Below are 15380 nucleotides of genomic sequence, written 5' to 3'. Positions count from 1 at the left end.
TTGCTGGAGCTTCCCTGCCTCAGAGCGCACAGAACAGGTTTTCTACTGTAAACACACATGCTTTTCTCTTTTTTGCTCCAAACATACCCACCCACAAAGCCTGGTATTCAGTGATCAGCCTCGGGACTTCTGCCTCCATCCCTCCAAGACCCTTGGGCAGTTCGTCACGCTCCCTGACCTGGCCCCGAAGCCCCTCGCTCAGGGCCCTCTGGCTCCTGGGGGCGTCCTGAGAGCTGTGGGTTCATTGTTTGGTGCTTAAATGTTTGCTTTGTCTCGTATCCAGGACATGCTTTCCACCCTTTATAAAGAAATCATCCTTTTAGACTGTCTGGCGGGCACGGCATCCCCAGTGCTTAATCAGAATGTACAGCGACCACTTTGGCCATCATCTTGCGTTCTGTCTCTTCAGTCCTCCCGCATGGCAGGCACACAGTCGCCATTGGCGGAAACCACGCTCTCTAATCAAATAGAATGAGGTCCCGAGAGGCCCTCCGTCTTCCAGCACCAGAGCCCCCACCCGTCACAGCCCAGAGCCTCTGGTTGCTAGGAAGGGGCGGCCGAGGAAGTTAGGGGCCTCTGCAAACACCTGCCCGTGTGGTGGGCGGCAAAGGGTCAAAGACACAGCCTAGAAAGGGATGAAGTCAGCCTGGGAGCTCTAGCAGGGCTGGCTGTCTGCTCTGAGTCGGCACCCAGGATACTGGAGCAGGGACTCAGGGGCAGAAGGGGTGATGAATCGCCTTGTTATCTGGAAGGGAAAGTCATTAAGAAAGCCCTGGAGAGAAAAAAGCATGGCCAGCTCCCTCTGTCTCATCAGATAGGAATACATGTCTGGGATGGGGGCAAATGGGAGTTTAATCCGGTTTAGTTTAATGAGTAAAGCCGAGACGATGTAAATAACGCACATGCTCCTTCATTCTAAATGTGAGTCTTCTGTAAGGGAACTGCTGAAGCCCCCATCATTGCATTTTGCAAATGGCTACACGAAGCCCACGGCTCTAGTCTTACTTGTCTTAAGAGGGTGGCTTCCCCACCCATTTGCGTTGCTGTAACTCAGCTAAACAGCAAGCCGCTGTGGGAATGGAGCCTGGCACGGGGACCAGCTGCTTCTCCGGGTGACTGGGAGTACCTGATGGGCACGTGGACCGACTCCTCCGTGGCCAGCTCAGAACTCTGTCCTCCTGGAGGAGGGAGGAGGATGGTCCAGCAGGGGTTGGGGGATGGGGGGCACCCAGGGTTCTAAAAGGAAGAAAAGGAAGCTTTGCTCAGCTTAAGTTTTCTATGGCTTGATTATGGTTTAGCGCCTTCTGTCTCTTATTTGCATTTGATCTACAGTGCAGAAAATGATCTTGTGTTTTCCTTGAGTCAACTTGTCTGAATCCCTTCAAGTGCCTGCCGAAGGCTTGGAGGTCTTCTCAGGCTGAGAGCTCTGACGGGCTGCTTTGGAGTGTGAGCCCATGCTAGCATCTGGAAAGAAGCTGGGAGCCACGAGGGAGAAGCCGTAGGGATTGATGCTGCCACAAGGAGGAAGATGGCCAAGAGTGCGTGGCCCCTTCCTCATAGAAGGAACGTTTTTTAAAAACCATACATCTGTCTAGAAACCTAAATTACTCAAGAGTAAGGATTATGGTGCCCAAATGTTGGCTCCCTGGTTCTCACTGGTTTCCTTCAAAACATCCTGGGAATTCCTCTAACTGCTTATGGCCTTTCAGAGTTAGGGGATCAGTATTTCCTCCCTCAAAGTCCCTCTGAGACGCTGGGGCAGGTAGATCACACCTTACATCATCCTTAACATCACTGGGTTAATGGTATTGCGTCACCACCGAAATCAAAGGCCTGCCTCCAACAACCAGAAGGGCGTGCATTTGACCACAAACCTTGCCAATCAGGGTAGGTTCCACTGCCAGGGACACAAGGGACTCCTCTGGAATTAGTCCTTGCATCCACCTCTCTTTTCTGAAATCACCCATGGCAATTTGTGTAAGAGCCCAATAAATTAGAGTGATGCTAAGGACCAATGGAAGGTTTTTCGTTATACTGAGCTGGGTGACATACCTCCAAACAACGTGTGGTACTTGCACCTGTAGACTGTGTGCTGTGGGTTTAAGGGGCTTCACTAGTGGAGCATAGGGAAAAGATATTTCCTTTTCTTTTCTTTTGGCCAGTGATTTGTTTTTCCTGGAGACTGAAAGACTTTTGGACAAAGATTCCGTTAAAAAAAAAGCTTCAAATAGGATTTGGACAATTAAATCCTATGGTCATCAGCCTTTCTGCTGAGTGGATTCATAGCTCTCAACCTCAAGTGAAATATTGTTTAATCAAGAATGTCTGGTGAAGAAAAGCGAATCATTGAATACCACATCCATTTTCCTGCAGGTGTCCTAACACCGTGAAGTTCGTTGTCGATTTTGCCAGTGATGTTGTTGCCGGTAGATGTAACAGGTTTCCAGGTTCTTGTCCCATCCCAGAAAGAATTCAGAGACAAGACGTAGAGGTTAAGAATGTAAAATGGGAATGTATTAAGGGATGGATAGTACACTCTCAACGGGAGGGCGGGCAGGCTCAGGGGAGCGGCTGCGCTGAGTTTCTTTGCAAGTTGGTTACATAAAGTGTAAAAATGAACGGCTAGAATATTCATTGGGGAGGGAAGGGTTTGGGATGGTATTCCCTGATTTTCATCCCAACTCCACCTTCCCGAGGGGAGAAGGATTTTTGTCCTTATTTAGTCTGGATCAGAAGTGTCATGGCATCAGTGCATTATGGGTACTTCTAATCTGCAAGACTAACTTTATTGAAATGAGGGCATAATGAACAAAAGGTTACATTCAGACACTGGCGACTCCTGCCTTTTCCCACCTTCCTTTGTTGGCCTCCAGGCCGCTCATCACCCCAAAAGGTGTGACCACTTACCATTCCAGAGGTTCCTGCTTTTCTTTCTCTGTCCAGGGACCTCTGGTGCCTACATGATGTGCGGTTTCCTGCTTTTGGCCTGTGCCCCTCCTTTCTGCCCAATTCCTGCCATTTTCCCTGTGCCCCTCTTTCTCTGCTCATATCTAGCTATCTGCCAGCTCTAAAAATATTTCCATTTTAGTGGATGAAGGTCTCGTTGACCATAGAAGAGAAAAGTTGGGCAAATTTTCCCCAGTTGGTATCCGGAGTGCGGATCTATCCCATTTTAAAATACAAATGTTATGGGAAGCAAGTTCGTGTGCCCCCCGCAACGTGAGGCCACACAAACTGAAACACGAGTTTGTAGCAGAGACAGGTTTATGGCAGGGCTGAGCAAGGAGGACAGGGTGGCTCATGCCCAAGAAAACCCCGAACTCCTCGAAGGGTTTCAGCAAAGCCTATTAAAAGGCCAGGTAAGGGGGGGTGGGGGTCACAGGTACGCGATCAGCTCGCACGCAGTCCTCTGATGGGTTGACATAGAGGTAACAGGGCGGTCAACACTGTCAATCCCTGGGCTCCAGGAGGTCTGGGAGCCACATGCTCTCCATTGTCAAGCAGTTCATTTCTTCCCTTTGGTGGTGGTTTTAAGCATCTGAAAAGTGGAGGAAGTAGATGTGAGATACTGCTATCGGGGTGCTTCAGAGAGGGGCTGCAGCAGAGGGCATGGGGGAGGGGGCTGACCCTGGAAGGCCCCACAGGGTCCTGCTCAGTGACAAATACGCCCATGTGTCCCCTTCACAAGTGGGCTTCCGTTCCTGCGAAGAGCTCTTCCTCCTTCCAGGTCGAAGACAAGCCCAGAGAAAGGAGACCCTCCGAGAGGTAGATGTTCTGAACTGGCCCACCCAAGAGCTTCAGAACCTGGGCGCCTGTGCTGGTTCAGTGCCGTTCAAGTGTCAGGTTTTGACACATTAGTTAGTCATGAAATGAATTTAGTGGTTTGAAACTAGCATTTTGGAAAAAACAAAGTAAAATAGAATAAAAATTTTTAAACCAAATTTTTGCAGATAGGAAAGGGAAGTGTCACTTTGTGAAACTGGTTTTGTGCGTACAGACGCGCGCGCGCGTGTGTGTGTGTGAAATAATGTACAGTGGTATTTTTACAATGAGTCGCTGACAGAAGATTTGGAAAAACATTGTTCTGGTTTGCTATCATAGGGAGAGATGGTTTTATGCAATTACCCCTGTAACTTTGAAGTTAAAATAGCCACAGCAACAGTCAGGAGCGCAGGTGTGCAGTGGGGTCGGAGATCCGGGGGGGGGGGGGGTGGAATAAAAAGTCCTGGGCTGGCTGCACGACTTGTGATTAAGCTCGGGGACATGTACCTCCAGCCAGAGACGCAGTAGCCCCTGGGAGCAAGTCCCACAGCCTGGGGGTGGGGAGGGGTCCGCACCGAGAGCTGAAGGCAAACTCTCTGTTGAGAAGCAGATGCGGGGAGCACACACAGACCCGCCCACTTGTCTGGGGCACTGACTGCTGGTCTTGCCAGGAAGGCAGCGGAGGTGTGTGTGAGAGAGCTTTGCCTGTGGAGTCGGACAGACCTGGGCTGACTGCAGGCTCTGCTGCTTACTAGCCCTTGGGCCAAACATTTCAAACCTCTCTAAGCCTTAGTTTCCCCATCTGGGAAGTGGACACAAAAATGATTACTGTATTATATAGCTGTGAGGTTGAGTGGAGTAATCAAGAGCTTAATAAATGTTAGTTCCCTCCAGATACCTGTGTACTGTGGCTCCCACCTACCACAGGGTAGCAGAACAGACCGTCTGGTAGGGGGGACCCTCATCTTTTTCTCATAGAGTAGTTGGTGGAAGGGGGAGGAACGGGGTGGAAGGAAATGGTCCAGAAGAGGCCCAGGGCAGTAAAGAGGTGGCTTAGGCAGACATCCCTCCGTCCCCTGGGAGCTGCTTCCTCCTGTGTGATCAGCTGAGCTGTGGCAGTGACTTCCACGTGGCGTCCACCTGACTCCAGGGCTGCCCCCTCACCACCAGATCCTGGATCCTCTACCTCGGCACAGGGCTGAGGCTGGCTGTCATCTCATGTCCTTGATGCTTGGGCTACTGACCTTTCCACTCATTGAATTCCACCTCTGTCCTCCAGGCAGCGAGGGCATTGCAGTCCTCCGTCCCCCAGCTCTCTGCGTAACCAGAGCTGTAATCTTCTGCAGGTGGAAGACATCACCGCCAGCCATGAGGCTGCTCTCCTCGAGATGGAAAACAGCCACACGGTTGCCATCGCGATCCTGCAGGATGACCACGACCACAAGGTCCAAGGTAGCTACCAGCCCTGATGTGTGTGGCCAGCAGGGGTGGACCATGCACGCTGACCCCTTCCTGCAGCTGACACAGGGAGCCCTCCCTTTCCCTACTTCTCTCTCCTTCCTTCCTCCCTTTCCTTCCTGGGATGTCCTTTGTGTGGATTCCTGTGGCAAGAAGAGAGAGAAATCTAAGGTCTAAGTGACCACTCCTTTCCTCTGGCGCCAATACTCTCCACCCTACCTGAATATTGGAATCCCTGGGGAGCCTTGGTCCCACCCCAGGGCTCTGTGTAGCTGGTCTGGGGTTCAGTCTGGACATCAAAACTTGTTAAAGCTCTTAAATGATCCTAATGGGGAGCCGGGCTTGAGAATCGCTGATCTAACGTAGGTGTAGAGCTCCTGGGCTTTGTCCTCTTTGTGGCCTCCTAATTTCCCCGCACGTGTGGCGTCCTCAGGGCCCTGCCAGTCTCTGATTGGGTCTCGGCCTGCACACCTCGCCCTCACAGCCACCGTGGACTTCAGTGGAGTCTCAGGATCTTTTTTTGTGATTTGTATCTTTTACATTTTTTGTAATTTGGTAGGGTTTTATGTGGGTCGTAACAACAGCAACATTTAGTAAGTACGAATAAGAGTTTGAATCTGTGAAAGAAACTTTTTATACTTTAACATGCATTTACATTAACCGAAATATAATTTATTTTTCAAGTTCCACTTTCCTCACTTTTTCCCTCCAGTTGGCTGGTTGTTAAAGTATATTAAAACAAGAGGAAGGGAGAGTCTAGCTCAGTGGTAGAGCGTGTGCCTAGCATGCATGAGGTCCTGGGTTCAATCCTTAGTCCTTCCTTTTAAATAAAGAAATAAATAAACCTAATTACCCCCCAAAATAAAATAAAACAAATATTTTTACAATAAAATATTGAAACAGTACATTTAACAATACATTAATGCATTTAAAAAATTTGAGAATTAACATCAGAGTTTTTTTGATAATTTTTTTTAAATGTTCTTTGTAAACATCAAGGTCCACTGTGCCTGTGCTGTAATCAATACTCATGGTATTGCCCCACCGCACGCAGCAGCCCCACCACCTCTGAGATCAGTACATGAAAAAGGCCAAGCCGGAGGCAAGGGAGAGGAATTCCCTGAGAACTGGTGAAATGTGTCACCTGTGTCCTGCGAGCACATCTCACGCTGGAGTACTGGTTCCCACCCTTGGCTGCACGTCGGAACCACCTGGGGAATTTTTTTTTTAATACTTGGGGTAGATCTCACTACAAAGGTTCTGATTTAATTGCTCTGGGGTGCAGCCTAGGCATCAGGATTTTTTAAAGCTCCTCAGGTGATTCTAATATGCTGCAGAATTTGAGAACCACTGTCTCAGAGCACAGTATTAAGCATAGGACAGAATGTCATGACCTTAAGATAATGAAATATGCCATGGGTACATAGATGAGTCGCCATGGGTACATAGATGAGTCACCATGGTTCATGCTGTCTTCAGAATTGATACTGACTTCTCTTGTGAGGTGTTGGGATCACCTGAAAATATCCAAGAGCCGTCACTGCACTGCAGGAAAATGGTCTCTGGGATGGGAATATGAATGGAAATGGGACAGTAACGGTGCCTTTTGTTTCTGGATTTTCATATAAAAAGACCTGGTAGATTTTTCTGGTTAATGAAGTCTCACTTAGATGCCACATCCAGGGCCTGTGAATTATATACAATGTCAAGACAATGTAAGTGTATATAATGGTAGCTAAAAAATTCATTATTATGGTGCTCTCAATGACTATTAAAAATACTCATTTAGACAAAGGCAGGTAGACCAGAAGGCCACACTGTTTATGTTAATAGGAATAGGCAAGCTTTTTTTTTTTCTGACCATAACTTTCAGCCATAACAACTGGATTTCTTAGAGACCTTCAGCATCATTAGTTAAAAGGTTGGGTTGATGGAAACCACAAAGTTTTTCCTAATTGCAGCTCATGCCAGCCAGAAGGGTAATTGCTGGTCTCTAGTAGTCTCCTGTGCTAAGCGTATGATCCAGGCTGATTAATGAGACCTTTCCTCCCTCCAGTTATAACATGAAAACAAATTGCTTGTGTAGCCAGAATGAGATGAGCTTTACACTGCTAATAAGACTGTTCCCATCTGGAGGAAAACAGAATCCATTTGTTTAATAACTCTTACATGACATCTCTTTCTGCTTAACTTGCAAATTATTACCAGAATGACACTTTTTACGGAACAGAATTGTCCCAGACTCTCCAGGAGGAACCAGTCCAATTAGTCTTTCCTTCTGAGTATCTTAGCGTTGACTTTTTGCTCAAGCAAATTCTAGCGTTCTGCGGTTTCCGGAGAGCGGCCCAGAGGCCACCCAGGTGACCTTGCAGACACAGCGCTGGGCACATTCACCCATCCGTTCCCCAGCGAGCCCACGCTCCACTCGCCTTGGAACCTCCCTGCTTCAGCCCCTGATTGCTGCTTCCTGGTGGAAAGGAAGAGTGATCCTGGGAAGGGAAGAAAATGGAGATTTCACATTAATTACCCAGTGGTTTTACCATTAGGAGAAGTTGGGAAATCAATGAGTGCTGTGAATGGAGACTGACTTGGCCAGGATGGTGGCGGAGCTGGGTACAGAAGTGAGTGGGAGTGTCTGTGTGCATGTGTGTGTGTGCGCATGTGTGTGTGCTTGTGCTCTGTTTCTCTCCTTTCTTTCCTCTCCCCCTCCCTTCCTCCTGTCCCCTTCCTCTTTCTTTCCCTCTCTCTCCTAAATAACATCTCATACCATTTCAAACTAATGGAGACGTCTCTTTAGGCTGAAGAGTGCTGTCTAATGGGCCCCTCATTCGCTGACGTCATTAGTCTTAGCTGGCAAAAGAAGCTTGTTTGATCATTTTCAAGGTCATCTTAATAGTTTGATATTTTCTCTCCAGAACTGATCTCTACCCATGAGCTTGAAAAGAAAGAATTGGAAGAAAATTTTGAAAAGCTGCGGCTGTCCCTCCAGGTTAGTATTTCCTTAACTGTGACATCAGGAGAATGGCAGCATCCTTACTCCTGTCCACAAACATTTATCCAGCACCTGCAAAGGACTGGATCCTGTGCCACGCACTGGAGTATGGAGGTAAATAAGACATACCCCTGCCCGTAAGGAATTTACTGTCCACTCAGAGCTGTGACACAAATAGGGACAGACCATCATGGACAATAACACACAGTTGCACAGAATGAATGAAACTGTTCACCAGCGCCACGGGAGTTCCGAGCGCTGGCTGCGGTCAGAGGAGTCACTGAGCCGGGGTTGAAGGCGGGGACCTAGGCGGGGGGAGTGGTGTCGGGAGAGTCGTGTGGGGCAGAAGCCATAGGACATGTTCTGGGAGTGGAAATCTAATCTAAACTCGAGTCTCCTGGAGGTGGGTGAGAGGTAAAGCTTCTCAGCGTCCCACTACCAGCCTACCTACTATCTGAGAACGTGGTCTCAGATGCCAAGGGCACTGCCTGGCTTCCTTCCGACCTCGAAGGGGAGAGGGAAGAGTCTCCCAGATCATGCGCCTTCCCTCCCTCCTGCCTCCCAGAGACCCCGGCCAGCTGCTTCCCTGAAAAGATGTTGACCAGCCCCAGTCCTAGGGAGGGGCTGCTGGGGAAGTGAGGTGGTGGGTTGGTGGCCCTGCTTCCCCTCCCAGACACAGAGAGGTTCGCTTGTAAATACCAGGGGCGCTGGTGTCTGGAAACTGGGGAAGGCGCTTACCCTAAGCCTAATACAAAGAGGGGAATTTTGCTTCTTTGATGACTCACTGTCTGCAGGGAGCGTTCCCTGCGCAGAGCCTGCCCTGCCCTGAGAGGAATCTAGAGGTGTGGAGTGTCACAACTGTTGAGTGTACTAGTCAAAAATTTTTAAATGGGAAACCGCTTCCTGCAAGCCCTTCAGTCAGTGGCTCCGTCAGAGGGCCTGCCTCTGCCCGTGTCCTCCTTTTGTGGCCAGTGCTTGGCAGATTCGCCCCAAACTGCCTTCTTCATGTCCCGTACATCACACGCCATCCAAATACAGTATCCTTAAGGAACACAAACTAGGAGAGGAACAGCCATACTGAACTATGATGTAACAGAAACCCCACCCAGTCCAAAACCAAAAGAAGTGAGAGTTCTGTTTCATCTGTGAGTCCTCACTCCGCCACTAACATCACACGGACCTGAATTGTGCACATTTTAGTTGTAACTCTCCAGGGGCAGAATCCATTTGAGCTGGAGATTTCCTGGTGCGGGGAGGATGGACTTGCTTAAGCCAATCTCCTTGGGCTACTGGCAGCTGGAGAAACAGGTTTGGGGTAAAAAAAATTTTGAGTTTTGGTTTAAATCCCCACTGTACCTCCTCTTAATAGCTTTGAACTCTTGTACAGTTACATAAGCTGTAAACCTTAGTTGACTCATCTGTCAAATGGGGACGACAGCAGCTCCTTCCTCAACGTGTGAGCAGCTTAGGGAAATAATATGTGTCAACAAAAAATGAATCAATTGTCAATCTAAGAAAGGAAGAATTTTATTCGAACCAACATGAGGATCAGGACCCAGAAGACAGTCTTTCAGAAAGCTCTGAGGGCTGTCCCGCCTCTTAGAGGTCAAAGCACCGTTATATAAGTTTTGAGACAAAGGGTCATTCATCCAAGCAACATATCGACAGTTTACGTAATCCAACAGGGCAAGTCATGGGGCATCATGACCCCTTACAGGATTGAGAAAGGAGAGGAATGTTATCTCCTAAGGAGTTACCTTGCGGGAGAAAATTGCTTCCCCCCCCCTTTTTTTTTTTTTTTTTTGGCCAGCAGACATTCCTGTGTCTTCTCAGGCGATCTAGTTAACATATAATGCAGACGTAAAGGGCACACTAAAGAAGTGTAATGGCCCAAATAGGCAGAGAGAGAATTTTATGTTTAAAAATTTTCTTGTCCTGCCTTAAACATGATTTTGTTTCATCATGTGTACGTGTTGAGAGCGCCAAGCAGCAGCTGTTGCCATTATAATGGCTTCAGGTGTTGCTACGTTTATCAGCACCCTTATTACCCAACCCTGGTTAACTCCGAGTGGCCCACGTGAGGCCAGGTCACCAGCTGGGTCTCTGTGCCTCTTAGTTTGACGTTAAAGGCGCCAACCCGCATTGAAAACCAGTGTGTCCTGTCTGACTGCGGCGGCACCGTTGTGCGCCTGCAGACCCTGGTCTTTGAATAATGGTGATTAAAGGAGAAAAACCACAGTGCGATATTTCAGATGCAGCCTCGGTGGTATTTGCCTGAGGAGTTTCCATTGCTTTGTTTTTAATGGAGGAGAAGAGGCTTGAGAGGTATGCTTGCTCTTGCGATGCTGAGAGGCTTGGTGTAGGAGTCATGGAGCCCTGCAGTCATTTCTAGAGCCCAGCTCTGGAGGGGGAACTGCGGCAGCCTCGCATGCGTGCTGGGGCCCAGCCGGCTGCCCTGGGCGTGATTTACGTGGTTTACATTTGTCAGCTCCAGTGCCTTCGAACTCCCGCTGACACTCTTGCCCTAATGCACCAGCATTTGCATTTAATGGCACCGTGGGGACTTTTATTTCTTAAAAGTTAAATGGAAGTAACTGGGAAAAACAGAGAGAGAAGGAAAAGGAACCCACCAAGGATGGTTTGCAAAGCAGGGTTCTCTGATGACAAGAAAGCAGTCAAGCCGGCACCCCATCCGTTACAGTGCTCCCACGTGCCATTCCATCCTTTACCACAGCCCGCTGCTGACACTTGGTGGGTTGAGGCCACTTCTCTTGCTAGAAGGGTCCACAGGAAAACCCTAGTCCTTGTTCTAAAGTTACAGAAGTGGTGATGTTGGGGGGAGAACTTCAAATTCTTGGCACGAGGGAGGCACCATCTCTTCACTGCTCGAGCATCAGGAGAAAGCCTGCCGCCCGGCTCCCCCTGCTGCCCACGGCCATCAGGCAGGGCTGGGGCCACCGGAAGAGGGCTCGGTGTGGGGACCTCTGTCCTGGCGGCTGGGGCACCGTGCCTTCTCACGCGCCTGCCTTCTTTCCATCTTCACACAGAGGGCAGCCCCTGGCTGGCAGGCTCTGGGGGCAGGAGTGTCCTTCGAGTCGGGGAGGGGCCTGAACAGGACAGACTCCGCCGAGGAGGCAGCTCCATGCAGGGATCTGCCGCCCGGCCCTGACCCCTGCTGCCCAGGGAGGACAGAAGTAGCTGGCAGTGCAGGCACCGCCGAGGGGGAGTGGGATAGTAGGATGGAGTGGGGGCAGCGAGGACGAGAAAGGCTGATGGGGAGGATGTGAGGCTGCGTCAGGGTATCGCTTCATCTTGAGGGCACTGGGTTTTGTGTAGGGGGACAGGTTCAGCCTTGCCCTTTAGAAAGCTCCCCGACTCCAGCACGCGGGCAGATGAGTTATCCGGTCTGAGAAGTCAGCTACTTGCCCGACGCCAGTTGGTGGGAGTGGGATCAGGAGTGTCTGTGGATCCGGGGACATGAAGGAGGTTTAATGGTCAGGACTTGACCATCGACCTGATGTCAGCGTGTTTAGTGGTGCGGGGAAGGGGCTCAGGCAGAGAGAGGCGTAAAGGTCGGTTTGACAGTTTCTGGCCTGAATAAATGAGGATAGTTCTTCTGTGAGATGGATTAATTGTGCCTCCTGAAGTGGGGGCCGCTAGCCCCCCTAGGATGGAGATGCCTCTCTGCTGATGGTTTGCCTTTGTGGGGTCAGATGTTAAATTTTTTTAATGGAAATGTAGTTGATTTAAAATGTGTTAATTTCCGGTGTACAGCATGGTGATTCAGTTGTACATATATATATTCCTTTCCATGGTCTTTTTCATTATAAGCTATTACAAGGTATGAAATACAGTTCCCTGTGCTGTACAGTAGGGCCTTGTTGTTCATCTTTTTTATACATAGTAGTGTGTACCTGAAAATCCCAGACTCCCGATTTATCCCTTCCCACTGCCCTTTCCCCACTGGTAACCATAAATTTGTTTTCTATGTCTGAGTCTGTTCTGTAAATAAGTTCATTTGTGTCATTTTATAAGTGATATATCATATCAGGTATTAAGTTATTAACTGCTCCCCTGCAAGCTTGCTTGTGGGGGGGAGGGGGTGAGGACAGCGTTCTCATCTCAGGAGGCACTCAGAGTCGGGTCGCCTGCTTTGGGTCCCCCCCCACAGCGTCAGTGCGCCTTCTGTGCAACAGCCAAAGTCATCTGCCCGTGTTTTGTGGTCTGTTCTGGACAAGGCACCAAGGCTGGGAGCACGGGGGCGTTTGGGCGAATCTCCCTCCAGCAGGCGATGCCCTTTTGGTGGAGTTTCTTCTGGCTTCCCCTTGGCCTCCTGGGCAGCAGGGGTCAGGGCTGGGTGGCAGGTCCCTGGATGGTGCTGCCCTGTAAGTGAAGTCTGTCCTCTCCAAGGTCAGTGGAGGGCCTCTGACCTTGCTGCCCCATGAGGAGCCCCCAGGGCCAAGTGGCAGCCATCACCCCCGCCTCCCAGGTGTGGCATCTGCAGTGGACCGCTTTGTGCATTTCTTGCAGGACCAGGTGGACACGCTGACCTTCCAGAGTCAGTCTCTGCGGGACCGAGCCCGGCGCTTCGAAGAGGCTTTGAGGAAAAACACTGAAGAGCAGCTGGAGGTATCACGCGTTCCTGGCCACCCAGCACTGCGAGGCCACCCTGTTGGACCCCAGGGTGCCCAGGGATTCCCCATCATCACCCCGAAGTCAGGTTCCCAGTGCTTACCTGCTGCCAGAGCAACACTGGTCAGGGCCTCCCAGGGATTTAAATGTACACCTGTTGGCATCGCTGCTGAGTCAGGACAGCTGTGGGTTTCTCCATCTAAGTGTTACTCTTGCCACATCCCACACGGCTCCTCAGCCACTGCCCCGAGCATCTGTGACAAACTGGGCCTGGGACCACTCCTAAAAGTGGGCAAAATTTCTTCCCTCTAATGTAGGGTTGCCAGATAAAATGCATGACCCCCAGTTAAATTTAAATTACACGTAAATGAATTTTTGTTCGTAATGAGCATGTCTCTCACAATCTTTACAAAGTAAGTTGTTCATGCGAAATTCAGCCTTAACAGCCTGTTTTTTAATTGGTCCCATCTGGCAACCTGACCCAGACATTTCTTTTTCTACAATGCCTTTTCTGCTTTTTAAACCACTTTTGCTCACTTCCTAGGCAGGGTAGGGGGCAGGGCCTGTAAATCCCCACCTGTCTTTTGAATCCAGTCGTCTGGGCGAATGTTAAAAGGCAGCAATGAAGTTTCTCTTTTTGTCCCCTAAGCTCCCCTTGGGGGCCGGGCTGGGAGAGGCTGGCCATCCCAGCATCCGACATTTCAGGGAGCAATGGCTTCGTCTCTCCTGCTTCCCAAGGGGCTGGACTCTTGGTAGCGGTCCCAGTGGGAACTTGTGGGCATCTTTGTCAGGGAAGGCTCTGCGCATCCTCTCCCCCTCCCTCTTGCTCATGTTCTCCAGTGCCTGTTAGGAAGCTTGTTAACAAAGACTAGATTGAGCTGAACTGGTGATGCCGGTGAACGCTGGGCTTTGCCGGGTCCCCCGGTTACTAGCTCCCTGCTCTCTGCCCTTGTAGGTTGCCCTGGCTCCTTATCAGCACTTGGAGGAAGACATGAAGAGTCTGAAGCAGGTGTTAGAGATGAAGAATCAGCAAATACACCAGCAGGAAAAGAAGATTATTGAGCTGGAAAAGCTGGTGAGTCAGCCTTTCCTCGAGGGTCCAGTAGCCTCTTCGGCCATCCGTGTTCACAGCATTCAGGTGGGGGGGCGGGGCTTACCAGGCCAAGGGGGCGGGGCTACACCTGAGCCGAAAATGCCACAGCTGCATCTCAAGGCCTTTCTCAGGCAGGAAGCCAGAAGTTCTGATAAGGAATCTCAGAGGTGGCCTCATTTGTAGGATTCTGGGGCCCCTCTGATGACCCACCTGCACTGCACTGTGACGTGCTAACTCCTCACCCCTCCCGGGGACATGTGGGCCGAGCATCACTTGTGGGCACCGAGCTCCGCGCAGACACCTTCTGCGTGTTTGTTCTTTAACTGCGACAGCAGTGCACTGGGGCAGGTGCTGTCAGGGGCCTCCTTTTACACGTGCGGACACAGAGGCTTAGGAAGAGGTCATGCCTCACCCAGAACCAACAAGTGGTCCAGTCCAGGTGGGAGCCCCAGCCCAGAGCTCCAGGTCCCTGCTTACAGCACACTCTCTGCCTCACCTTTCAGCCCGGTTCCCATGGAACTAACAAAGGGCGCCCCCTTGGGGGAACAGAACTGGAAAGTTCACTCCTGTACCCGTACCCCGTGGGGGCAAGGGCTGCAGCTGAGAGTCGTCCACAGCTAGTAGCAGCAGCCGGCTTCCAGGGAGATGCCGTCTTGATGGGAAGGTTGGCCCAAGGGTCTAAGAATAGATTCCTTTTTTATTATATTTAAAACAAACGTTTGATATTGTAGAAAGATGTGCATCATAGGAAATTGGAAGATAAAAAATTGGAAGATTAAAATATATTTCTACCACTGTTAACTTTCCAGAGCCTTTCCTCTGTACAAGTGTGCACACCCCAAAGGCCCCACACAGACATGCAAGTGTTTTGTATCCTGCCATCTTCCTGTTAGCAGGTCTGCACCTTACCAGCTCAGTAACTGATCTTCTCTGACTGCTAAAGTTCCCCATCTGTCTCTGAACGAAGCTGGTTTACCCAGACACTTGCTAAGAGTAACCTGTGGCACACAGGACTCCAGTGTAGGCACATACACATATGGTGTATATACACATGCACTGTGTAATCCACTGTCTGCACCAGTCCACACACATTATATAAAAGGAAAATACAGATAACAGTACTTACTTTGATGACACGCAGGTTATTTTGTTTTATTTTGTTTAAAAAAGAAATGCTGATCACGTCCCTCTAACCTGATTTTACAGCCGACTTAATGCTTTACCAACTGCTGGATGAAAAGCACAGCTCTTATAACCCTCCAGAGGCCAAGGGCACGGGGCTGCCATCCGTCACATGGCCTCACTTCTTCGCACCTCTTGCCACCCTGTCTTTTATAGGCGGAAAAGAACATTGTCCTGGAAGAAAAGATCCAAGTTCTCCAGCAGCAGAATGAAGATCTCAGAGCCAGGATCGACCAGAACACAGTTGTCACGAGGTAGGTG

General features: G+C 49.9%; 1 protein-coding gene across 4 annotated transcripts in view; it reads left to right on the top strand.

Annotated features, from left to right (window-relative positions):
• The window catches only part of MTUS2 (microtubule associated scaffold protein 2), a 410325-nt gene that overhangs the window by 378141 nt on the left and 16804 nt on the right, over nucleotides 1–15380 (top strand). For all 4 annotated transcript variants that reach the window (XM_032496368.1, XM_032496367.1, XM_032496369.1 and 1 more), the window contains 5 exons: nucleotides 5109–5214; nucleotides 8136–8209; nucleotides 12743–12841; nucleotides 13800–13919; nucleotides 15276–15373. In XM_032496368.1, coding sequence (XP_032352259.1) covers nucleotides 5109–5214; nucleotides 8136–8209; nucleotides 12743–12841; nucleotides 13800–13919; nucleotides 15276–15373 — 497 coding nt within the window. The remainder of the gene's footprint in view (nucleotides 1–5108; nucleotides 5215–8135; nucleotides 8210–12742; nucleotides 12842–13799; nucleotides 13920–15275; nucleotides 15374–15380) is intronic.

Source organism: Camelus ferus, chromosome 14 (assembly GCF_009834535.1).
Source record: "Camelus ferus isolate YT-003-E chromosome 14, BCGSAC_Cfer_1.0, whole genome shotgun sequence".
Lineage (NCBI taxonomy): Eukaryota > Metazoa > Chordata > Mammalia > Artiodactyla > Camelidae > Camelus > Camelus ferus.
Note: the sequence above shows the minus strand (reverse complement) of the source record. Positions and strands in the feature narration are given on the sequence as shown.